The 22,076-nt window shown below is 41.2% G+C and overlaps 1 protein-coding gene across 4 annotated transcripts in view; it reads right to left on the bottom strand.

Annotated features, from left to right (window-relative positions):
* Positions 1-5,037: 5,037 nt before the first annotated feature.
* Positions 5,038-22,076, bottom strand: part of HMG20A (high mobility group 20A) — a 72,893-nt gene continuing 55,854 nt past the window's right edge. For 3 of the 4 annotated variants that reach the window (XM_077780465.1, XM_077780467.1, XM_077780468.1), the window contains 5 exons: positions 21,545-21,677; positions 20,629-20,660; positions 12,558-12,633; positions 11,637-11,852; positions 10,668-10,938 (listed from right to left, as the gene is read on the bottom strand). In XM_077780465.1, coding sequence (XP_077636591.1) covers positions 10,802-10,938; positions 11,637-11,852; positions 12,558-12,633; positions 20,629-20,660; positions 21,545-21,677 — 594 coding nt within the window. In that variant the 3' untranslated portion in view covers positions 10,668-10,801. Of the gene's footprint in view, positions 7,699-10,667; positions 10,939-11,636; positions 11,853-12,557; positions 12,634-20,628; positions 20,661-21,544; positions 21,678-22,076 lie in introns of those variants that run through there. The other variant, XM_077780466.1, reaches the window with a different exon arrangement.

Below are 22,076 nucleotides of genomic sequence, written 5' to 3'. Positions count from 1 at the left end.
AAGTTTATTTATTTATTTTGAGAGAGAGAGAAAGAGAGAAAACACTCAGGGGAAGGACACAGAGAGAGGGAGAGAGAATCTCAAGTAGGCTCTGCACTGCCAGTGTGGAGCTCCATGTGGGGCTTGAACTCACAAACTGAGATATCATGACATGAGCTGAAATCAAGAGTTGGATGCTTAATTGACAGAGCCACACAGGTACCCCTCAACTGTACTCTTTCTTTAAGGCCTAGCTCAAAATGTTATCTTGGTAAAGTTCTTTTGGACCTCCTCTGAGCACAGTCATTGAATCCTTCCTTTGTACATTCCAGAACAATTTGCTTATGGCCATTTGATAATTTCTCAGATCGTACTGTAATTAGTGTCCGTGTTTCCTCAGTTATATTGTGAACTTCTTGAGGAGACAGACGTCCTCAACTTTATAGCCAAAACACCTAGTATATATTTGGAAAATGTTCGGATGAATGACTATATCTAAAACATTTCTTTTCCCAAGGGATGAGTAAAATCCATAAGGACCATACCAGTTTTTCCTTAAAAACAAGAACTTCTTTTGATAAATGTAAGTCCACTTAAAAAACCCAGCAGCCCCAAGAACAATAGATTATCATCTTACATTCCACTGCCTGGGCCCAGCTGCCTTTAGTTAATTTCTATCCTTGAAGATATCAAAGCACCCTCCGCAGGAACCAGTTTGCTGATTCCATAAACCTTTTGGCTGTATCACTGATATCTTCTCACATCACCCTTCTTTCAGTGATGCCAAATATGTACTGGCCAAGTCTCTTTCAAGCAGATGCTTTCCATTACTTGCCCCAGGATTTTCTAACCATCAGGTTATGGTATGATTTTTATATCCTAGAACATTCAGCTACTTTACGCCAACCTTAAACAAATGCAAATGCAAGGTTTGATAAATTCTTTTCCTACGGAGCTTGAAGAATTAAAAAGGAGACCATTCCTTAATTTCATAGTTCAGCAGCTTGAGTAACTGGATCTTCGTGTGTGCGTGCCCTGAGGCTGGAAGGAATGTTAGCAAACACTGACCTGAAGTTAGACTCTCACGGAACCACAGACTTTTAAGAGCTGAAAGGAAAGTTTTAATGGATAGCAGAGAGGTAAGTGTCTTGCCAGGGCCGAATCTGCTGGCTGACTCTCAGATTTAGCAGGTCCCGCACAGAACTTTTGCCGTCTCCTCTACAATGTTCAATTCTTATGTCTATCTCATCTTAGGCAAGGCACGTCTATTCACTACCCAGTTCCTCAAGCCAAAAAAAAAAAAAAAATCTAGGCAGTTCTTTTTCTTTTTTTTTTAAGTTTATGTCTTTATTTTGAGAGGAGAGAAAGAGATTGCATGTGAGTGGGGGAGGGGCGGAGAGAGGGAGAGAGGGAGAGAGAGTCCCAAGCAAATACTGCAGTATCAGCGTAGAGCCTGACTTGGGGGTCGAACTCAGGTACTGTTGAGACCATGACCTGAGCTGAAATCAAGAGTCAGAGGCTTAACTCACTGAGTCACCCAAGTGCCCCCACCTGCTCTTTTCTGACCCTGCTGCCACCACTCTAGGCTAAGCTATTGTCACTTCTGCCCTGGATTGCTGTGACAATCTCCTGATTGGTCTGATACTGCTCTTGCCTTTCCAGCTATGTACACAGCAGCCAGAGTGATGCTTGAACAATATAAATCGGATCTTGTCACTTGCTTGTGTAGAGCTCTCTTCACACTACACTTAGAATACAATTTAAACTCTTTACTACACCTTACAAGGCTCTACCTGATCTCATCATTGCCTACCGGGCAACTTCAAGGCCACTCGACCTCTCATTTACTCTGTTCCAGCCTTATAGGCTTTTTCCTCTTCCTTGAAATCTCTGTCCCAGGACTTTGGTCTTTCTATTCCCTAAATCCTCACAGGGCTGGATCCTTGGAATCAACCTGGTTCTGTCTTGAAATTTTCCTTTTTCAGAGAATCCTTTCCTCTATCTTAGTTTATAGCATTTCATCTTGTCTTGGCAACTAACTGAGGGGAGTCAGGTTATTTGTTTATAGTCTCTTTCCCTTTGGCAGGATATAAATTCCATGGGGGCAGGGACCCAGAATGTCTCCTGACACGAGAAAGACATTCAACAAACATTGTTGGATGATTCGGTCTAGTCCTCGTTCTCAGCCACACCATATTACGCTGCTGCTTTGAATTCATGGCATTCTTCTTAAAAATCTCTAAGGCAGTCTGGCTACAGAGGAATGTGGAGTCAGAACTATCTGGGTATAAATCCTTTCTTTGTCTCTTCCCAGGTGTATAACTGTGCAACTGCTTATCATCTTTGAGTCTTAATTTGGTTACCTGCAAAGTGGGTAGGGTAGTCCTACTCTGTAAGGTTGTGGGAAGAATTCAAAGACATAATTTATATAAAAAGCAGAGCAGAGCACTTGGCCTATAGTATGTTCAGTTGTTCTCCTTTCCCTGGAGTCTTTCACAAAATATTATACTTAACACGTAGGTGTTTATTCTGTAATAGGTACTACGAGTTTTACATGGATTAACTAATTTAATCCACACAAAACTCTACACAACAGAAACTATAGATATCCCCATCTAACAGATGAGAAAAGGGACTAGTTTAAGCAACTTGCCTAAAGTCACACAGTAGAAAATTGCAAAGCCCAGCAAACGGGAACCCAGCAATTCCATCCAATTTCAGACGCGGTGAAACTGTCATGGACTGTCTTTACTTTGACCCCTTGGAAAGAAACACATTTTACATTCTACCCCAGCACATGTGTATAAACTAAAGTGGGAAAAAGGTTTCACAAAATACTACTTATCCTTATTATATGTAGTGTATACTGACAGTTTCTTTTCATTTTATTAAAAAAATGTTTTTGAACAACTTGATTTAATGGCCTATTAAGTTAAAAGCATACTTTGAAAACAATTCATCTAAGTTATAATTAGTCCAACTACTCTTATTTTCAGCTATCTCACTGTCTGCTAGAAAAACGCTGATGGTTATCAGTTGGACTTTTATATTTCACTTATGTTTCAGATAAGGGCTTTATTAGTGAAGATGCTGATCCCTCAAGACTCAGATCTATTGCCATTGCCAACCCTCTGGTGATAACAGAAAAACCATCTCTTGTCAGGTGAGATTCAAACAGTTCTTTCACCCTCCAAAAATTATTTACCTGTTAAAGCTCTTAATACAGGTGCCCTGTTAGAATTTTTTATGCAGTTTCTCCCTGTAGACACAAATTCCCATAAAAACTAAACTGAAATGGTTTCTGGATGAGGGGATGACTGGACAGTAACATTTCACCTGCTCCAACTCTCAATCCTTAGCCCTTTATGAGCTGGGATGTGAGCTAGTGTTTATTTCTATAGATACTGTGAAGTATATTTCTTGAGTGCAGCCTATGTGTCAAAAGGCAAATCAATGAAACAAAGAAAAAGCCCTTGACTTGGAACTCTCAATTACAAGGCAGGAAATTCTTTCAGAGGGCAGGAAGTAGCTGTGAGATTTTTCCGCCAAGTAAGGCTTCAATCCCTCACCCTTAGGAAAGGATTATCCTGGTGTTGTTTTAATCCAGCCTAATGCAATGCTGCAGTTAGAGAAAGGGAACAAACAACTGAGGGAAATATTACTACCTGTTTACGTTGACTTTTGCCAAACAGGACTGGCCACCAGCTGTTGAGGGGTGGGGGAGAAAAAAGCTAAGGTGGGAACAGGAAACGCTAACTCAGGCTGTAGCTAGTTTTCAGCTTTTTGGCTGTTTAGTGAGGGGGTGGGAGGGGAAAGAGTCCCAAGCAAGTATATGGCCATTCTTGGATGGCCAAGAGGCAAAGGCAGTGTAATGGATCTTGCTCGCTAAAATAGGAGGGCTGGCTTGAAGGCTTTAGCACGTGCACGGAGTAACACTTAACTGTTAGTTGCTTACTCTGAATTCAGTTTCTTAAGTGACTAAAACTCATGTATCATTGGGGGAAGTAATGTCCAAGGAAAGATGACATTTCTTGGCCTCCTTTATAGCTTGCTGCTGTCATGTGACTGAGTTCTGGAAATGCTGCATGTGATTTCCAGGAAGACTCTTTAGAGGGTGCTGACTCAGCTGGGTTTGCCCATCTTGCCCTTGCCCTCTTCTTCATGCTGCCAGGAATTTCAAATGATGGCTGATGGTCAAGGGGCTATTTTGGACCACAAGGTGAACTTGAGAAAGGAACCATGTGGTATGGGCAGGAGCCATTATCCTGGTCTGGGGCTGCCAACCTTTGGAATACTTTTCCATGAGAGAGACACATTTCTTATTCAAGTTTTTGCTTATGCGAGCTTCTGTTAAGTGCACAGTCAAGCCCAATCCTAACTGAGTTACCTCAATAATTCTTGGCACTCATATAACAAAGCCTTCATGTCCTCCAAAGTGTGGTCAGTTCTGCTCCCTAATTCCATCTTTCTAACAACAGTGTAGGAGAGCTGTGAGGCATATGTTCTGCCAGAAGAGGAAACTGGGGCTGGGGAAAAGCAAGTCCTGCCCAATGCAACACAACTAGCTACTTGGAGAGCAGCAGGCTTTGAAAGCCAGGTTACCTCATCCTTAGGATTTTATTTATTTTTCTTATTTTTTATTTTTTTTATTTGTGTGAGAGAGAGAGAGAGAGAGAGAGAGAGAGAGAAGGAGAGACTGAGTTCGAGTGGGGGAGGGGCAGAGAGAGAGAGAGAGAGATGGAGACACAGAATCCGAAGCAGGCTTCAGGCTCTGGGCTGTCAGCACAGAGCCCAACGTGGGGCTCGAACTCACAAACCATGAAATCATGACCTGAGCCAATGTCGGACACCTAACAGGCTCAGCCACCCAGGCACCCCCCTCATCCTTAGGATTTTAAAAGCATGGTGGAAATAGGTGACAGATTTCTTTTAAAAATGATTTTGAATGTTTAAGGAGTGGCTCTTTTTAAAAGCAAGCATCTAAGGATATCTTCTCCCTTCTGTCAAAAGGGAGAACATCAGACTTCTTTCAAGCAGAATACTAGCGCTACATCAACATGATTACAACTCACTGTATTGTTATATATACATTAAACGAGTTGAACTCTCAAACAGGCTAAGACATTTTGAATAAGTAATTAGTAAAATGAATGTGTTAATGTTTTAAAAGCATAACAGTCTTGATGATTAAGGTAGAGTTGACAAAGTCTTTAAGATGAAAAGGCGGAGGCAGGACTTTTTCCATCACAATGCTGGGAAAATGGAATTAGGTGGATTCCACACAGCAAAGTTTTAATGAGGCAAGTGTCAGGCAAGCACATCAACTTCTTCAAAAACAAAGAAAATCTAAAAGTTTAATACAAAAACACTTGTACAGAAAACTTGGCATTTCAACAGTTCCAAACACATGTACACAATTTTTTCCCCTAAAATTTAATGTTGTCAGAAATAAAACACTTTGTCTTACTTTCCTCAGCTTGCTCCTTGGGTTTTAATGAAAGGAAACAACAACAACAACAACGAAATCTGGAACCCTGAATGGGCAACAACTAATTTCTTGAGAAGAATGGGTAAGTGTGCAGGACTATCTGCAGGTTTACTGGGAAACATGAATTAGGTGCCGCGCTAGGCTGTGACCTCATTCGCCACCTCCTGGGTGGGTACCACACACCTGCTTAACAGCGTCTGATAGTGTTGTGGCTGCTGAGTCCCAGCCACCAGTCTGGTGTGTCGCTGCTGGGAGAGCCCCGATTTCAAAAGCAGGCTGCTTATTTTGTGAAAACGGTTTTGGACTGTAGCCTCTCCCAAGATCTGGAGCATTCCTGAATATGCAAATGTTTCAAGTCAATGTCAGGTGTCCCGTCTACAGTCGGGAGAATGATGACCTTTGGACCAAGTTGCCGTCTTTCCTGGTCAACAGCACTGCTAACAAAGGTGCACAAAACTGACACAGAGAAAGAGAACAGTATCAGGAGGAAAGAAGAAAGGAAACAGAGTGTCTGGCAGGAGGCAGACGCAAACTTCCAGAACTGGCTTGGCTGTCCTTCTGCCACACACAGGGTGTTCTCGCTCGGACTGAGCCGGCGAGGAGTCCGAGGGAAGTGACAGGGACAGCAGGAGAGGGCAGAAAAACAGGAAAATACAAAGCAGGCTAGGTTTCTAGCAACAAGGAATGATGGGCTCTTATTGTAGGAAGTTGCCAAGTGGCTGCATGTGGCTTCAGTGCATGGAAATTGGACTGTGTGCTCACATAACATTTTGCAGAAAGGCTGCTTTTGTTGTGATTTTATTTCCTTTGGGCTAATAAAGAAATCAGGTAGGGAGCTGCTGAGAAGACAGGATGGTGCATCAACACGACAGGGGGCCCCTGGCTTGCACCCTGGCTTCCGAGCAGATTGTAAGGGGGACATACTTCCGCCTGCGCCAGTGGCAGGGTGCCGAGACAATGGGCTCAGCACGGCCCACTTTGGTTCCAAGGATCTCAGCTGCAACTGTCAGCCTTGTGTGCTAGAGCATCCAAACCAAACCAAACCAAACGAAACCCTGAGGTGAGAATCAGAAAACCTCTCTTCCCTTTTGGTGTTAAAAAGAAAAAATCACTTACTGAGAGGGGAAAAGGAAGGGAAGCCTTGAACGTAGATTTTGCAGTTGTGGCTGCGGAGGGAAGACCAGTTCCTCTGTGCCCTTGTCTGTGGGCTCAGGAGAAGACTTTGAACACTCCCACCCTTCCCCGCTGGAGTGTCAGTGCACCTGAAGCCGAGAGGGAGTCCCTCGGTTGTTGCTCATGATAAACTTTGGGTTTTTGTGTGATTTGTTTTTTTCTCCAATGCCCAAATCAGAAATGACTTTACCCTCTCCCTCCTGTTTCCCAATGACCTTTTCCTCAGTGAAAACGCTCCACAAGACACTGCCAACAGATGGGAACAGAAGAGCCTTGCTGGGGCTGGGACACCGCGTATGTGCAGGAGCGACGCGTAGGAAACAGCAGGCAGTACTGAGGAGGGACAGAGCATTCTCCTTCAGGGCAGCGATCACAAAGCCTCGATGAGGGCTGGCACCCACTGAGCGCCGTGGGGGGCAGGAAACACAGCCTCCTCCACAGGACACTGTCAACAAGGAGCTCCCTTCTGTGGAGGCACAGCAGGACAGTGAGGGGAGAAGCCTGGGCCTGTCCAATGAGAGAAACTCTCCTTCAGAGTCCAGCTGAGCAACAAAGCCCAGAGGTCAGAAAATGGAGATGTATAACTTGGCGGGGGGTGGAGGAAATAAAAAATAACCCCCAAAGGCATTATTAAAAAAAAGTGACAGCTAGGTAGGAAAACCGGAGCCACAGATAAAAGGGCCCCATCTGAAGGGGAACAAGGAGAGGGCTTCCTCTGCTGCAGGAGGTATCAGTGTCAGGGTTGCCCAGTCAGCAGAACATCCGCAGACCCACTTTATCAGAAATGCAGATGACAGGAAACCGAGGATTCGGGAGGGCGGCTGTACGCTTTCAAAGCTGCGCAAGGCTGGTTCCACAGGAAGAGTGCATCCACGCTCCTCTGGCTGCTCCCTCACAAGGCTTCCCGGGGTGAAGGCATTGAGCTCCTAACTGACAGTTCTTCCCCGCGCAGAGCAACCTGCACCCCCTCTCTGCCTCCACTCAGTTCAAATTTCCAGGGATGGCTTCTCATTCCTCACAAGCAAAACCACTTACAGAACAACATGGAGCTCTAAGACCTGTAGAATTGGGAGGGAGAAAAACAATGAAGATACCGAAAAGGTGAGCACTGATCAGAAAGGGTTAGGGCTATGGGTTAGAAAAAACAAAATGCTCTTTGCTATTTTGGGGAGGGCTACGGTGAGGAGCAGGGTGAGGGTAAACGAAAGAGCACAGAAAGCTGCAAGCAGACAACCTCATGGAGATGTCTGAGATCACATTTCAATGAGGAACACGGTCCAGCTCCAGTTCAGTAAGAGTGGGGAGGTAGGAAAATCATCAGCTAAACACAGAAAAGCAACTATCAGGCCCAAATCTGATGATGGAAAGTTAGTACTCCATTTTCGTCCAAAAAATGTATAATCAATCAAAACCAGTCTTCTTCAAGTATAAATCTAAAAACCTTGGCATATATATAAAAATGTATTATGTGCGCAGGATCAATACATTTTTTTACATCGCTAAAATTGCAATCGCATGAGAAAGGGTTTTTTTTTTTTCTTTCTTCAATTCCTCAAAGAGCCAAATATTTTTCATTTGGTTAAACTGAAACCAAGCAACATATGGATTCTGACAGCTTATGTAACATGGTCACCTCTCAGTGTGAAGCTGCCCCCATGGTTTCTTCCCAGCTCTACTTTTTTTTCTAGGTTAGATACAGAGAAAGGTAACAACAACTAGGGCAAGTCTTCCACTGTATGTCCATAAAAATAATTTTTAGATGGGCTGACCAATTTTTATAACACTATAATCCCTGGATTATAAGTTTCTCTATTTACCTCCTACTTGTCTTAACGCTTATATTCCAAGGTTTTTTGGTGCCTTTCCCTTATACCTGCCCCCACCTCTGTACAGCAATGCTTTAGAAATCCCACTGAACTGGAATTCAGGTATATGTGTTCTAGTTGGATTCTGGATTCTTCTACTTGGGTATTTTTAGGCAAGAAATTTCACCTCTTTGGGACTCCATTTCTTCCTATGTAAAATGTTGGGATTTCTAAAGGTCCCTTCCGGCTCTAATATGCTCTTCTAAAACTGTAGAACACTGGCTTCCCTTCACTCACTGGCTCCTGACAGTGGATGAAACCTTTGCCAAGCTCACGTCAGAGTAATTAATTGCACCACGAATGCTGGGGACATCAGGCCTAGCTGTCTGTACATATTTGTATAATGAGGCCAACGTAGTATTAATCACAGTCTTTATAATTGTTTCATTTGACAGTTCTGAGGAGTGTGGGGAACTCTCTACTCTTAGTTATGTTTGCATGGCTGGATTGTAAGAATCTGTAGTAATAAAATGGTTCACATTTCAGGTATTTTTTTTCAAGAGCAAAATACAGGTTAAAATCAAAGATAATGGTAACATTCTAGGATTTCAAAGATCCCTCAGAAAGCAGATACTATAGTTTATATCAAGATGGGTAAGGCTTTATGAGAGTCTTCTCAGTAGCAAAATACTCAAAATAGAAAACCACTTTTGGCTCAAAACTTGCAACAAATGCCCTATACCTACGTGAGGAGACACCATGTTATCAATTACTGTGTTTTTTCACAGTCTTCCACTCTGTTTGTCCCGGCTCTCTCTTTTCAAGCCTACAAGAGTGCTAATTGAAAACACTGTGTGAAAATGAGAAGGATGATGAGCTCCTGAAAATCCCAGGCCTAGATTTACAAGCTGTTCCCTTCATAAACAGCGGCGGTAATGCCACTTCTTTATTCTGTAGGGAGTCCAGCCGTCTCTCAGAAGTACGGTCTGTTCCATCTGGTTACTCACTAGAAGGACGCTAATCCTTTCCCCATCAGGGCATGGCAGAGGCTAACGTATAATGCACTGTCTCACCATCCAATGGCATGGCCAAGGAGGACAGAGATTACTGCTCTTGTCTCTGCTAGCAGATGCTGCCTCATCAGACAAAGAATCATGGGCTTTATTTATTGTTTATTCTTATGCATTTTGCTCAAGGTCCAAACCATACTACAATATGGACGGGTGTATGAGTGTGCTCATGTACCTGCAGGACAAATAAAGATTCACAACTATGACTGGCCACTGTAAGGAGCATATCCTGCTGTCCCCTCTTGTTTTTGGATCCATATGTGGCACCTCATTATATGATGCTAGGAATCCCACAGTTTCTACGTCTGCAGGAATGGGTCTGCAGACCAAAGGGTTGTCAGTTTTGTGGAACAGCATGCTTCAGGGCACTCTAGCTCTAGGAATTTAAGTGAACACCTACGAGTTCTATTTAAGAAAGGATGCCTGATGACTGACCATTCATACCAAAAAGTTTAAACGGGCAGAGACTTTCAGGAAATGTATTTTTTCATTCTCTAAGAGGAACTACTACTAGTCATTTGCTGAACATATTTTTAAAAGGCTTATTTTCTCTCTTCTCTTTTTTGCTTTTTGAGAGTTTATTTTTTAAAATCTATTTAAAGTCTTTTTATTTTCTTATTTTATCTAAGTAATCACAACACCCAGTGTGGGGCTGGAACTCACAACTCTGAGATCAAGATTCACGTGCTCTTCTGGCCGAACCAGCCAGGTACGCCCCTGCACCACCCCTGGGCAATAGCTGTTTCACTATAAGGATAGTCCATACGAACATTTAACATACCAGTAGTTACTCTGATATGGAGTGGTGAAGGAAAAGCTTCTTCCTCACGTAGGTTTTATATATATACAATGTCTCAGCGACTGCTGTTGTAGGTTATCGTTAGTATTTTCCAGGGAAAAGTTAGTTTAACAATTAAGTGATATTTATTTTGTTCTAAGTGCTGTTTTGGGGGTGATTCCCTCTAAGCTTCTCATCCTCTCTTGAAAACCCTTTGGGAAACCAACACCGGAGAATACAGCTAATAACTGACAAAGCTGGAATGGAGGTTCAACCACAAAACATCATGCTCTTTCCATTAAACCATGCTGAGGCATGCATGAGAAAAAACTCTTTTCTAACATTAGTTACTACATTGAGTAAGCATGTAACAGTGATTTTAATTGTCTCCAATTCGTTTATTTGATGTAATGCCAGGGTTTCAGTAGTATTGAGAAAGTCGACTGCCTTCTTATTTTCGATGACGTGTTGGCACATACATGTCGCATCAGTGAGCACTCACCATTCCCTAACGGTCAAGCCTGTTCACAACTTCTCGAACTGTAGCTATGAAGTTTTCATTGTCTTGGGGATTAGCTAAAATAATACTGTGCAGTCTGTTCATGTATGAGTCAATGGTGTCCACTGTAGGTGTCTCTCCACTTCCTGAAGTGAGATAAGAAGAGAAAGTAAGAAAATCCTCCCTATTCTGTTCAACCATAACACAGTTAAGTGACTCCAAGTAAAAGCAACTGTGACTCTAATGTGGTCCGCTCCACAGACCAGATTTTCATTTCAGAGCAGAGGCTTTTAGACCTCAAAGAAATGACATTAATCCACATATCCTGAATAAAAAGATGGGCTATATAATCACTATACAGTATATAGGAGTAGATGCATATAACAAAATGTTAGAGACTCCCTGCTTTCTGCTGGAATTATCCTTAACATGAAAGAGTATATAAAACATACTAGTGTTTGTTTTTTCTCTTCCTTCCCATTAAAACAGAATTACAACGCAAGCAAACATATATAGGAAAAGTGCCCTACTCAGGACTTATTACTCCAGTTTCCATTATTCTGAATATTAAATTAAGCTTAATAGAAAGGAAATTATATTAAAATGTAATTGCAGAAAATTTTAAATAACCAGACAGTCTGAAAGTATGGCTGATCGTAGCCAATACTGAGATACTGTTAGGTGACCCACACAAAACGCTGAGGGAAGAAAACCCTTATTTTAGATTCCCCACTTGGTGGAGAGACCTCAGGCTCACCCCACTAATACCAACTTAATACCAACACAAACAGCACCTGCTGCCCCCCTCCCCACCCCCAAAGTGCTTGGCAAAGGGCGACATTACCAGGCAAGGGCATGCTGGCAAAGCTGCTGGTGAGCACCTGCCGCAGGGTCTCCAGGTGCTGCTGTAAGACCGTGTTGCGGCTCCGCTCCTGGATCACGTCCACCTCCAGCTTCTCCACTGCTGTGCGCATGCTCTCCACGTGCTTCTGCAGGGCTGCATTCCTTTCCTCGAACTCCATGTTGGATTTGCGGAGCTGGCGGAGCTCTGCCTCCCGCGCTGAGGACACACCCCCCCACGTAGAACCCAAGTAGCACCAGGAGTCTTAGAGGATTCCCGAAGACTCTTACAAAGAAGTTCTGCTTAGCTGTCTCTAATTAGCTACCCCACCTCATCTCCCTATTCTCATTATAGCCTTCCAGATAGCAATTTCAGCAATAGAATGCCTGGTTCCCCAGAGCTATTTTAATTCTTAAAGCTGGTCATATTCCTACTTAAGATTGCAAGGAACAGTTGCAATTCTCGGTATTTCAATGTTTGTTTTGTTTAAAACTATGCAATGAGGAGCCAGAGGGGCTTCGCAGGGCGGTCCTGGGAGAGGAGCAAGCACAGCTGTGGGTTTCCATCTTTCCTGCAATGGGGTCAGCTTTGCTCTTACTTATTTTACATTCAGGATGCCCATGTAAGTTTTTATTATACAAAGGGTTTGGGTCTAAGAGTCTGAAAGCAATTGAATTAGTGATGCGTATTTATTTCCTTTGATCCAGGGACTAAAGTAGCTTTGACAAAACTGGTCCTGCTTTCCTTCACTGGTTTTTGAGTAGCTACCTTTGCTAGAGAGTCAAAAAGAAGTAGATTTCTTCCTCCAGACCAGCCCTAGGGTGGAGAATATCACTACCACTACTTTCGAGCAATGAATCCCTCCTGAGAATGAAATCCTCTGTCACAAATCTGAGGAATGCGAAATGATACTTTAGTAATTACCTTTGCTGTGGTTCAGGAATTCCTCTGTAAATATAGGAATGTCAAAAACGGACCGTTCCTTTACCTCTGTTTCTTTCTGTGAATCAAGAGTAACAAAACAGTTTTTTTCCCCTCTTTTATTGAAGTATAGTTGACACACGTTACATTAATTTTAGGTGTACAATGTAGTGATTCCATAAGTCTATACAGTATGCCTGCTCAGCACAAGTGTAGCTACCATCTGTCACCATATAATGCCATTACAAAACCACTTCTGTACCTTTTATCCCTGTGACTTACTCTTTCTAGAACTGGAAGACTACCTCCCACTCCCCTTTTCCCATTTTCCTTCCCACACCCATTTTCCCCATCTCCCCCAGCATCCCTCCCCTCTGGCAACCATCAGTTTGTTTTCTGTACTTATGGGCCAGTTTCTGCTTTTTGTTTGTCTATTTATTCATTTGTGTTGTTTTTCTTTTTCTTTTCTTTTTTCCCTTTTTTTTTTTTTGAGAGGGAGAGAACACGGGCAGAGGAGAGGGGAGGAAGGAGAGAGAGGGGGCAGAGAGAGAGAGAGAGAGAGAGAGAGAGAATCTTAAGCTGACTCCATGTTGAGTGTGGAGCCCGACATGGGGCTTGATTTCAAGACCATGAGATTGTGACCTGAGCCAAAATCAAGAGTAGAACATTTAACCCATTGAGCCATCCAGGCGCTCTCATTTTTTATTTTATTTTATTTTTTAGATTCCACATATAAGTAAAATCATATGGTATTTGTCTTTCTCTGACTTATAATTCCCTTTAGCCTATCTGTGTTGTCACATATGGTAAAAATTACATTATTTTTTAGGGCTAAGTAATATTCCACTCTATGTTATGTGTGTGTGTATCTTCTTTATCCATTCAACTATTGATGAATAGTTGGGTTGCTTCCATATCTTGGCTACTGTAAATAATGCTGCAATGAACATAGGAGTGCACATCTTTTCAAATCAGTGTTTTTACAAAACAGTTTTTTTTTTTTTTTTTTTTTTTTTAGAAAAAAGTAATCTCTAAGCCCAACGCAGGGCTCAAACTCACCACCTTGAGATCAAGGTGCCTTGCCAGCCAGGTACCCCACAAAACAGTCAATTCTTAAACAGAAGCTAAATTAAATAGGTAAGGCCTGAAGGCCATGTCTTCCTTAAAGAAACAGTAGGGTGAGAAGGTATCAGTCCAAGTGAAGGTGTAAGGGAAATTCTACCTTTTCATTGGAATCAACCTTTCATAGAGTTCAAGCAGGTTAAATATTTAGTTCTCTCAGGTGTGCAACTATGGTGCAATGAGAAACCTTAAAACAAACCTATACATATTTCCCTAATGGAGAATTTGGAAGCCATTTCTGAGCTCTGTGCTTTGAGAAGTCAAGAGTATACAAGTGTTGAGGAAGGAATAGAGAAAAGGAATTTCTATATGTTTTTTCAGTTGCTTCTGTTGGTTACGCATGTAAAATGCTCTGAGATAGGACTGCTCGGTTTAAATTTGCCGAATGGACAATAAGAACTTTCAGCAGAGATTTGCCAACCATGAGCAATAAAAACAACATTCTATTGGTACTACTGCTTTACTTATTTACGGGGGCAGCCTATAGTTGGGGATCTTTTAAACTTTCTTCAAACACAGGGAAAAAAGAACAAAAACAAAATCAAGAAGTCAGAAATAACTAGGCTCTAAATATGAGAAAAGGCAGGATTAAGTAAGATAGAAAAGAATAACAACGCCTAAATTTAATTTGCCAATTTGGTGAATTTAAAAATAAAGTTAAAAAATAAAGGTCTCATAAATCACTGCAAAATATATTCTGCAGCAACCCATAAGAATAAAGTCAATTTCAAAATGCCTTGGCTGGAATTTCTACAATGAACTTGAAGTTGAAGCCATTAGGAATAAGTGTATTGGCACAATGGTTAAAATCTTACATAATATAAGATGGTAAGGACAACAGTGGGAAATGAGTGCTGAAGGAACTGCTAGTGAGATCTGAAGATTCCAAAATCTTTACAACATAAAGAACAGTAAAAAAAAAAAAATCATTCCTACAAAAACATGTTTAAAGTAAGAGATAGAATGTATCTTTCCTAACTCTTGCCACTAGTCTTTTATCTTTGAACACAAATATGATTTGCTGCCCAGTAGAAAGCCGCTTTAAGCAGTTAACAGTCTGTGAGGGAATTCTGACGGCCAAGCTCCTATTTTCATTTTTGGCATCTGCCTTGTAAGGGGGCTGGTTTGTATGAGCAGCCTGCCAATGGCAGCTGATCAAGAGAGACATCTAAGATGCTAAGTCTAAAAAACTATGTATCTATGTATTTACCTGAAGAAACTTTCAGAGCACTTAATTTTTACCTTTTATCTCTTAAAGAAAGTAAGCAAAGTTTCCCAGAGCAATTTAAAAAGAAACAACACAATTATCAGTGAAAGCCCCAATTTCAACCTGCAAAGCTCTACCTCGGCCCAGTTCCCAGTGGCTTCAAGGAGAACTCATGCGTGGGTGAGAAGAGTTGGTGCCAGAAAGGATCCTAGACATATTCACAGTGGCTTTTTTAGGACTCGACTGGCTTACCTATGCTGTAACTGTTGCTGGGTAGTGATAGGAAAACAGAAAACATACAATTTCAACATGAACAAGGTATAACAGATACAAGTCACCCTGCTCAGTCTCCTCCTTAACTGCACAGGCTCATATGAGATCACTCACCTAGTCACAGATCTAAATATCTGCTAGTTAAGGACGGAGGGATGCTTGCCTCCCAATCCCATGGTAGCAAGAGCTCTCTCCAAGGCCTTGAGTCTCCTCAGACAGGTAATGCTCTTCTACTCTTTGCAAGAGTGGCCCAAACCAAGCTAACTACTTAAGTAAGGGCAGAGAATAGTACCTCATAGGTACATTAACACACTGCCCCCTGGTACAGATTCTTAGAGTGCAAGAGAAGAAACAAGAAAGCAATTAAATGAAACTGTTCAGTCTCTGAAAGGCAACAGAAATTCTACTTAACGGAAGAGTGGTAATAAAAACCATCAGCACTCTTCCATTACTGAGTACATTACTCGGCATGGAGAGGATCCTCCTGGGGGCTCGGGTATACTTAAGCTGTTCCAAGGATTGCTCAAGGGATTAAAATCATAAGGATTTCATTACCTCTTCATTGAAAGGGTCTAATTTGTTCAGGCTGAGTGTCATTTTGTCATTTCTCATAAATTAAGGGAGAAACAAAATTATTGTTTCTATCTTAGTCCTCATATGAGATGTAGACACTTTCTTGAGAGTAACACTAGTTGACTCCTGCATCCAGAGGGCTGGCTTTTGGTCTGAGGGGAGCAAAAATGCTCTTCACTTAGGTTTTTCCTTCTATGTATTGAATGGAAGGGAAGAGAACAGAGGCCCTCTCAAACTGAAACTATTTTGCTGTGATCTACGTTCAAGGCCAGAATTTCATAGAATGTGACATCTTCCCTCAAGGTCCCTTTACTTTAGGGAACACTCTTACTATCTGTGTACCAGTCCCAGTACCCAGTGCTATGCAGGACACTCAAGTGGCTTTGAGGTCAGCATTTCTTTAGCTCTGACAGGAACTTGCCACTACCTGCCATGGTAACAATGTCTTAGGAATCCAAGTTCCACTTAGGAATATAATAGGTTTCTTTATACAAACAAAATAATTTCTGTCTTAATTAGCAACAAATTTGATGACCAACCAGGCCCAATTTCACTTTCAACACTAGTTTGTTCCACTTAGTGTGGCATGTGCAGCAAGAATGCCAGAATGGGATACAGAAGCCTGCATTTCACTCAAACTTTTCTGCCTATAATTCAATAAGTGATTCTGGGGAAGTTCTTTCCTATCTCAGGCTGGTCACTTTTCTCACCCCTTAAATGGGCACGGGGTGGGGGGTGGGGTTAGTTGAGAGAGTTTCTGAGATCTTAGTCTTTTGAAGTGAGCTTGAAGAATATTCTACTACATTTGTCATTTTACTCCTAATAGGGTAAGGAAAGGGAAATAAACATGTATTTAGAAGCTGTGATGTTTCAGGCACTTTGGAAGATATTTACTCTTTTATTAACTTACTCATAACTCTACTCAAGTCATTTTACCCACCTCAAGGTGTCCCCTACAAAACATGAGGAACGTTTAGAGCCTGATTCCTTTAGAGCTCCTCCTTTCTATGGGGACTTCCGTGGCTACTTTTCACTCCTAGTGCTTTCTTATTTTTCTGAACTATTATACTAAGAAGTTATATGTAAGGAAATCACTATATAACTATGTTTTAAAACTATCAAACTAATTCTTTTTTTATTTTAATTGTTTTGAAATTGCAAAGTTCAAGAAAGATATTATTCAGTGTAAAATAAAAACTGATACAGTGAGGGACATTAATTGGGTCAAAAACCTTGCTAAGAGAGCTTTATCCTGATGTGGATATACCAGTAAACAGATTTACAGAGCCTAATGTATACACATTTTGAGAAACGATTGCTGGCTGTCCGTCTACTCTCCCCTTGTTTTCCTCTGATTTAACATGTATCTAATCTGAAAACAGGGAAATCACACAGAGACTTACTCCTTTTCATAAATCATAGGAATCCATACCATGCTAAATCATGTAAATAAAAATATGAAGCTTCATTTAATAAATAAAAAGCCTCATTTAATAAAAAGTTTCATTTATCAAATCAGCAGCAGCAGCTTCTATGACTGAGTCAATCTACTAAATCTTTCCTGACTAAAACTATCAACCTTACTGAGGACCAAAATGCCACATATAATTTCGCCAGCAAAATTCATAGTGATAAAAGGAGTCAGTCAATTGTTGACTAGAAAGCGTGAGATGTAATGCTTAAGATTATTGTCCAAATTCTCTTTTGCAACCACTAAGGATAGAGAAGTTATAAAGGATGCTTATTAATAAGGGAAAAAGAAAGTACGGAAATCTCATGATATGGGTAGGTGGGGCTGCAGACAAATAAAGAGAGGAATAAGTAATTATACAGATAAACATCTGGCAATATGAAAAGCTTGTAACACTATTCAATTAGGCTTTTAAATATAAAGTATACATACAGTTTCTCAAGTAAAAAAAATCATAATATTTCACCCTAATTAGAGCACAGAGATGTCATATATCTACATTTTCATAGGATTTACTTGAAGAATAAAATGCTAATATTTACTATGTTTCTTACTTTCTAATTCATGGATGGCAATAAATCTATTTGATGGGGCACCTGGGTGGCTCAGTAAGTTAGGCAACTGACTTCGGCTCAGGTAACTATCTCATGGTTTGTGAGTTCAACCCCCACGTTGGGCTCTGTGCTGACAGCTCAGAGCCTGGAGCCTGCTTTGGATTCTGTGTCTCACCCTCTCTGCCCTTCCCCCTGCTCATGTGCATGCGTGCGTGGTCTCTTTCTCCCTCTCAAAAATAAACACTAAAAAAAAATGAAAAAAACATTAAAAATAACTTAAAAAATAAATCTGTTTGATTTGTTAATATAAATGTTTTCTCTGTGTTTTGAAGGTTACCAAGGCCAAATTAGGTATGAGAACTATAGCCCGAAGAGAAGTAAGTTATTATTTTGAAAAAATTATTTCTTTTTTTAAAATGTTTTATTTATTTCTGAGAGAAAGGGAGACAGCATGAGCAGGGGTGGGTCAGAGAGAGAGGGAGATACAGAATCTGAAACAGGCTCCAGGCTCTGAGCTGGCTGTCAGCACAGAGCCTGACGCAGGGCTCAAACCTGCGAACTGTGAGATCAGGACCTGAGCCGAAGTTGGACGCTTAACCGACTGAGCCACCCAGGCACTCCTTGAAAAACTTATTTCTTAAAAAGCCAAAGCACGCAAGAGTACAACAGAAAATTCTTTTTTGTAAATTTCCACTGTTATTTACACAAGTGGGTTTTTCTATAAAAATCAGTATTTCTGGAAGATCTCCAAATGTAAGGACATCATGCTAGGTGGTAATGGGGTGGGTACAAGACGGAAACTAGACCATAGGTACCTTGAAAGAGATTACAATCCAAGAATGTGAAGAACAGAAGCACTTGAATAATCTCAACACCTTAGCTAGAGCAGTTGAGTGCAGATGAGAAATATAGAGAGCTGTGAGGGTTAAAGGAAGCTAGAGGACACAGGAAAAGCTGAAGGAGGAAATGGAACTTGAAACAGGGTTTGATGGATGGCTAGAATTTTGCAAGGCAGAATGGGATGATAGGGGAGGGGTAATGGGAAAAATTATTGACAGAGAGAAGTATTTTCTTTTCTTTTCAAAAAATTTTTTTTGAATGTTTATTTATGAGAGAGAGAGAGAGAGAATGAGCTGAGGAGGAGCAGAGAGAGAGGGAGACACAGAATCTAGAGCAGGCTCCAGGCTCCAAGCTGTCAGCACAGAGCCAGATGTGAGGCTTGAATCCACAAACTGTGAGGTCATAACACTAGCCAAAGTCGGATGCTTAACTGATTGAGCCACCCAGGTGCCCCATATTTTCTTTTTTAAAAAATTGTTTTTATTAAAGGGGCACCTGTGTGGCTCAGTCGGTTGAGCTTCTGACTTCAGCTCAGGTCATGATCTCGTGGTTTGTGGGTTTGAGCCCTGCGTTGGGCTCTGTGCTGACAGCTCAGAGCCTGGAGCCTGTTTCGATTCTGTGTCTCCCTCTCTCTCTGACCCTCCCCTACTCACACTGTCTCTCTCTCTCTCTGAAATAAATAAAACATTAAAAAAAGTTTTTTAAATTGTTTTTATTAAAACATTTTTTAAAGTATTTATTTTTGAGACAGAGAGACAGAACATGAGCGGGGGAGGGGGAGAAAGAGAGGGAGACACAGAATCCGAAGTAGGCTCCAAGTTCTGAGCTGTCAGCACACAGCCCAATGCGGGGCTTGAACTCATGAACCATGAGATCATGACCTGAGCTGAAGTCGGAAGCATAACCGACTGAGCCACCCAGGTGCCCTGAGAAGTATTTTCATGCAAGAAAGAATATGAACACAAGCATGAGGCAGAAATGGATGGGGTACGTGGAGGACAATGAGTAGTAAAGGCTTTTTAATTAAGTATGTAAGATATATGTGGGAAATACGGGAGTTAAGGTATTTGGAAAAGGAAGGTAGGACTTGATCACAGAAGACTCAGATTGCTGAGTTGAATGAGATTTGATAANAAAGTCGGACGCTTAACCGACTAAGCCACCCAGGCGCCCCCAAAAAATTTTATTTTCTTATAACCATATGTGAATCATGGGCTACCTATATATTTAAAGCTCTCTTTGCAGCCTAGCCAAAGACACATGGGCCTAAAATCCTACATAGGAACACAGGTCCATATCCTATGGATGACAGGCTAAACCAAATGGAGAGGAAAAGGCCAGTGAAGAAATAAGTGCCAAGTGCCAGTGAGCTAGGAACTGAGATACTGTAACTTGTGCTCTGTTGACACTATAGTTGAATAGTCCATTTTAAATGTTGGGTTCCCTAAATAACAATTTTCTGAGACTCAGAGTGAGGTATCTGATGATGAAAACCTATGATCAAGTATGGCCTTCAGCTGGTCTTTGTTTCTGTACTTCACTCCAAATTCCAGCCATCTTTAGCATTTCAAGGCAGTAAGATTCTTGGACCACAAGAAAGGACTGGAATTAGGGGATGTAGTTGAAGGACAGACTCATGATAAGTGTCCATCATAGAGTAAGAATCCTTGAGCAAAAGTAACTCACCCAATTGGAATTATGAGATAGGAAATATTCTGCCATTCAATAAAAAAAGAGGGGTGCCTGGGTGGCTCAGTTGGTAAAGTGTTCAACTTTAGCTCAGGTCATGATCTCACAGTTCATGGGTTCGAGCCCCGTGTCAGGCTCTGGGCTGACAGCCAGCTCAGAGCCTGGAGCCTGTTTCAGTCTGTGACTCCCTCTCTCTCTGACCCTCTCCTGCTCATGCTCTCTCTTTCTCTCAGAAATAAATAAATCATTAAAAAAAAAAAAAGAGAGAAAGGTCTAAAAGCATGACAAACAATAACATTATTGTCAACAGATATATATATGACACGTAGACAGAAAGCTAATTACCTCATGATCATGAGTGGCCTGTCGGGCTGCATCTAAAAATATGAAAGAATAAAAGAACATTAGTTTCAAGAATAAAACGAAACAAAACCCAAGCAAATGAACTGTGCTGCACTATAGGTAGTTACAGTTAGACAAAAGAGAAACAGCAGACGCAGTTCTTACCTTTGAGGAGAACAGAGTGGGAGGGTGGACAGGAGACACATGCCATAGGCTGTTTATACAACATTATAGTTTAACATGCAAGATGCCCAAATGTGGAGAAGATGCAATGGCTAAGGAATGGCAGACTAGTGGGGGCAGGGCTTCTTTGGCAATGTCTCCTGAAGAAAGGGGACTTGAAGCAAGATTTGAAGGGTGTGATGAACAATTTTAACAGAGAACAAGGATCCATGAAGACTGGGATCTTGTCTATCATGTTCACTGTTGCATCCTTAATGCCTAGGTGAAAGCCTGATATAATAAAGCCTGATATATGTGAAAACTCAATGCGTACTGTTTGAGTACATGAATACATGAATGGATGGATGAATGAAAAGCATGGTCACTGCAGGCTGGGAGAAATGGCGCATGAAGGCTTAGTGGTGTCAAAGAAAGGCAGGTATATAGTTTAGTAGGCAGACTTGTTTAGAGGCAGAGAAATGCCTAAACTGGGAATTAGGAAAAAAAAGGACAGGTAATGAAAAGGGGTCTTGGAATACAAATCAAATTATTGATACTGGATATAGAAACCCAACTAGGATTTTTAAATGAGAGTAATGCTGTTTTAATAAAATTCCGAGGTATTTTTGTAAGTGAATGTGGCATGGTAGAGAAATGATGGAAACTTATCTTTTATATTTATCACTCTAACAGTAGGCTTTGTGACACTCTATCATGCACCACAAACTACAAAAACATCTCATTCTGGTTCTGATACCTTGCCTGTGAGATTTGCCTTTCTGACGGTCTTGGGTTTTCCTACTGAAGACCTTGTAGGCCTCAGTCTTCTGATACTGCTCCAGTTCCTTCATGTAACGCTCCTTATCTCTGTCTGCTTCATCAAGGTAGCGCTAGGAGAGAAATGTGGAATTATTTTCAAGAAACACATCTTATCTGGGTAAAATATTAGTGAACTCATTGAAGAAAACAGAGGACAATTAGAACATGGAAAGAAAGGATATGAGGGAAAGCTCTAATAGAAGATAAAGAAATCATGTGGATAGAATAAAATATAATCTCTCAATTCTAAAAGAAACAGGTAATTCTAATTCTTTATATTCTCTATTCTATTTTCTAACTTAATGAAGACAAGTTCTATTGAGATCATTGTCATAAAATATTCACAAGAAGACATTACAGTTACTCCTCTAATCCCATAGATAGACCTGTATATGGCCACTAGAGTCCTCAAGAGGACTGAACACCACATAGGCATATGTAGTCTTCCCAAGAGAAAGGATGGAATATTA

Source organism: Crocuta crocuta, unplaced genomic scaffold (genome assembly GCF_008692635.1).
Source record: "Crocuta crocuta isolate KB4526 unplaced genomic scaffold, BGI_CrCroc_1.0 scaffold310, whole genome shotgun sequence".
Taxonomy (NCBI): Eukaryota; Metazoa; Chordata; class Mammalia; order Carnivora; family Hyaenidae; genus Crocuta; species Crocuta crocuta.
The sequence above is the reverse complement of the archived record's forward strand: the minus strand, read 5'-3'. Positions and strand labels throughout refer to the sequence as shown.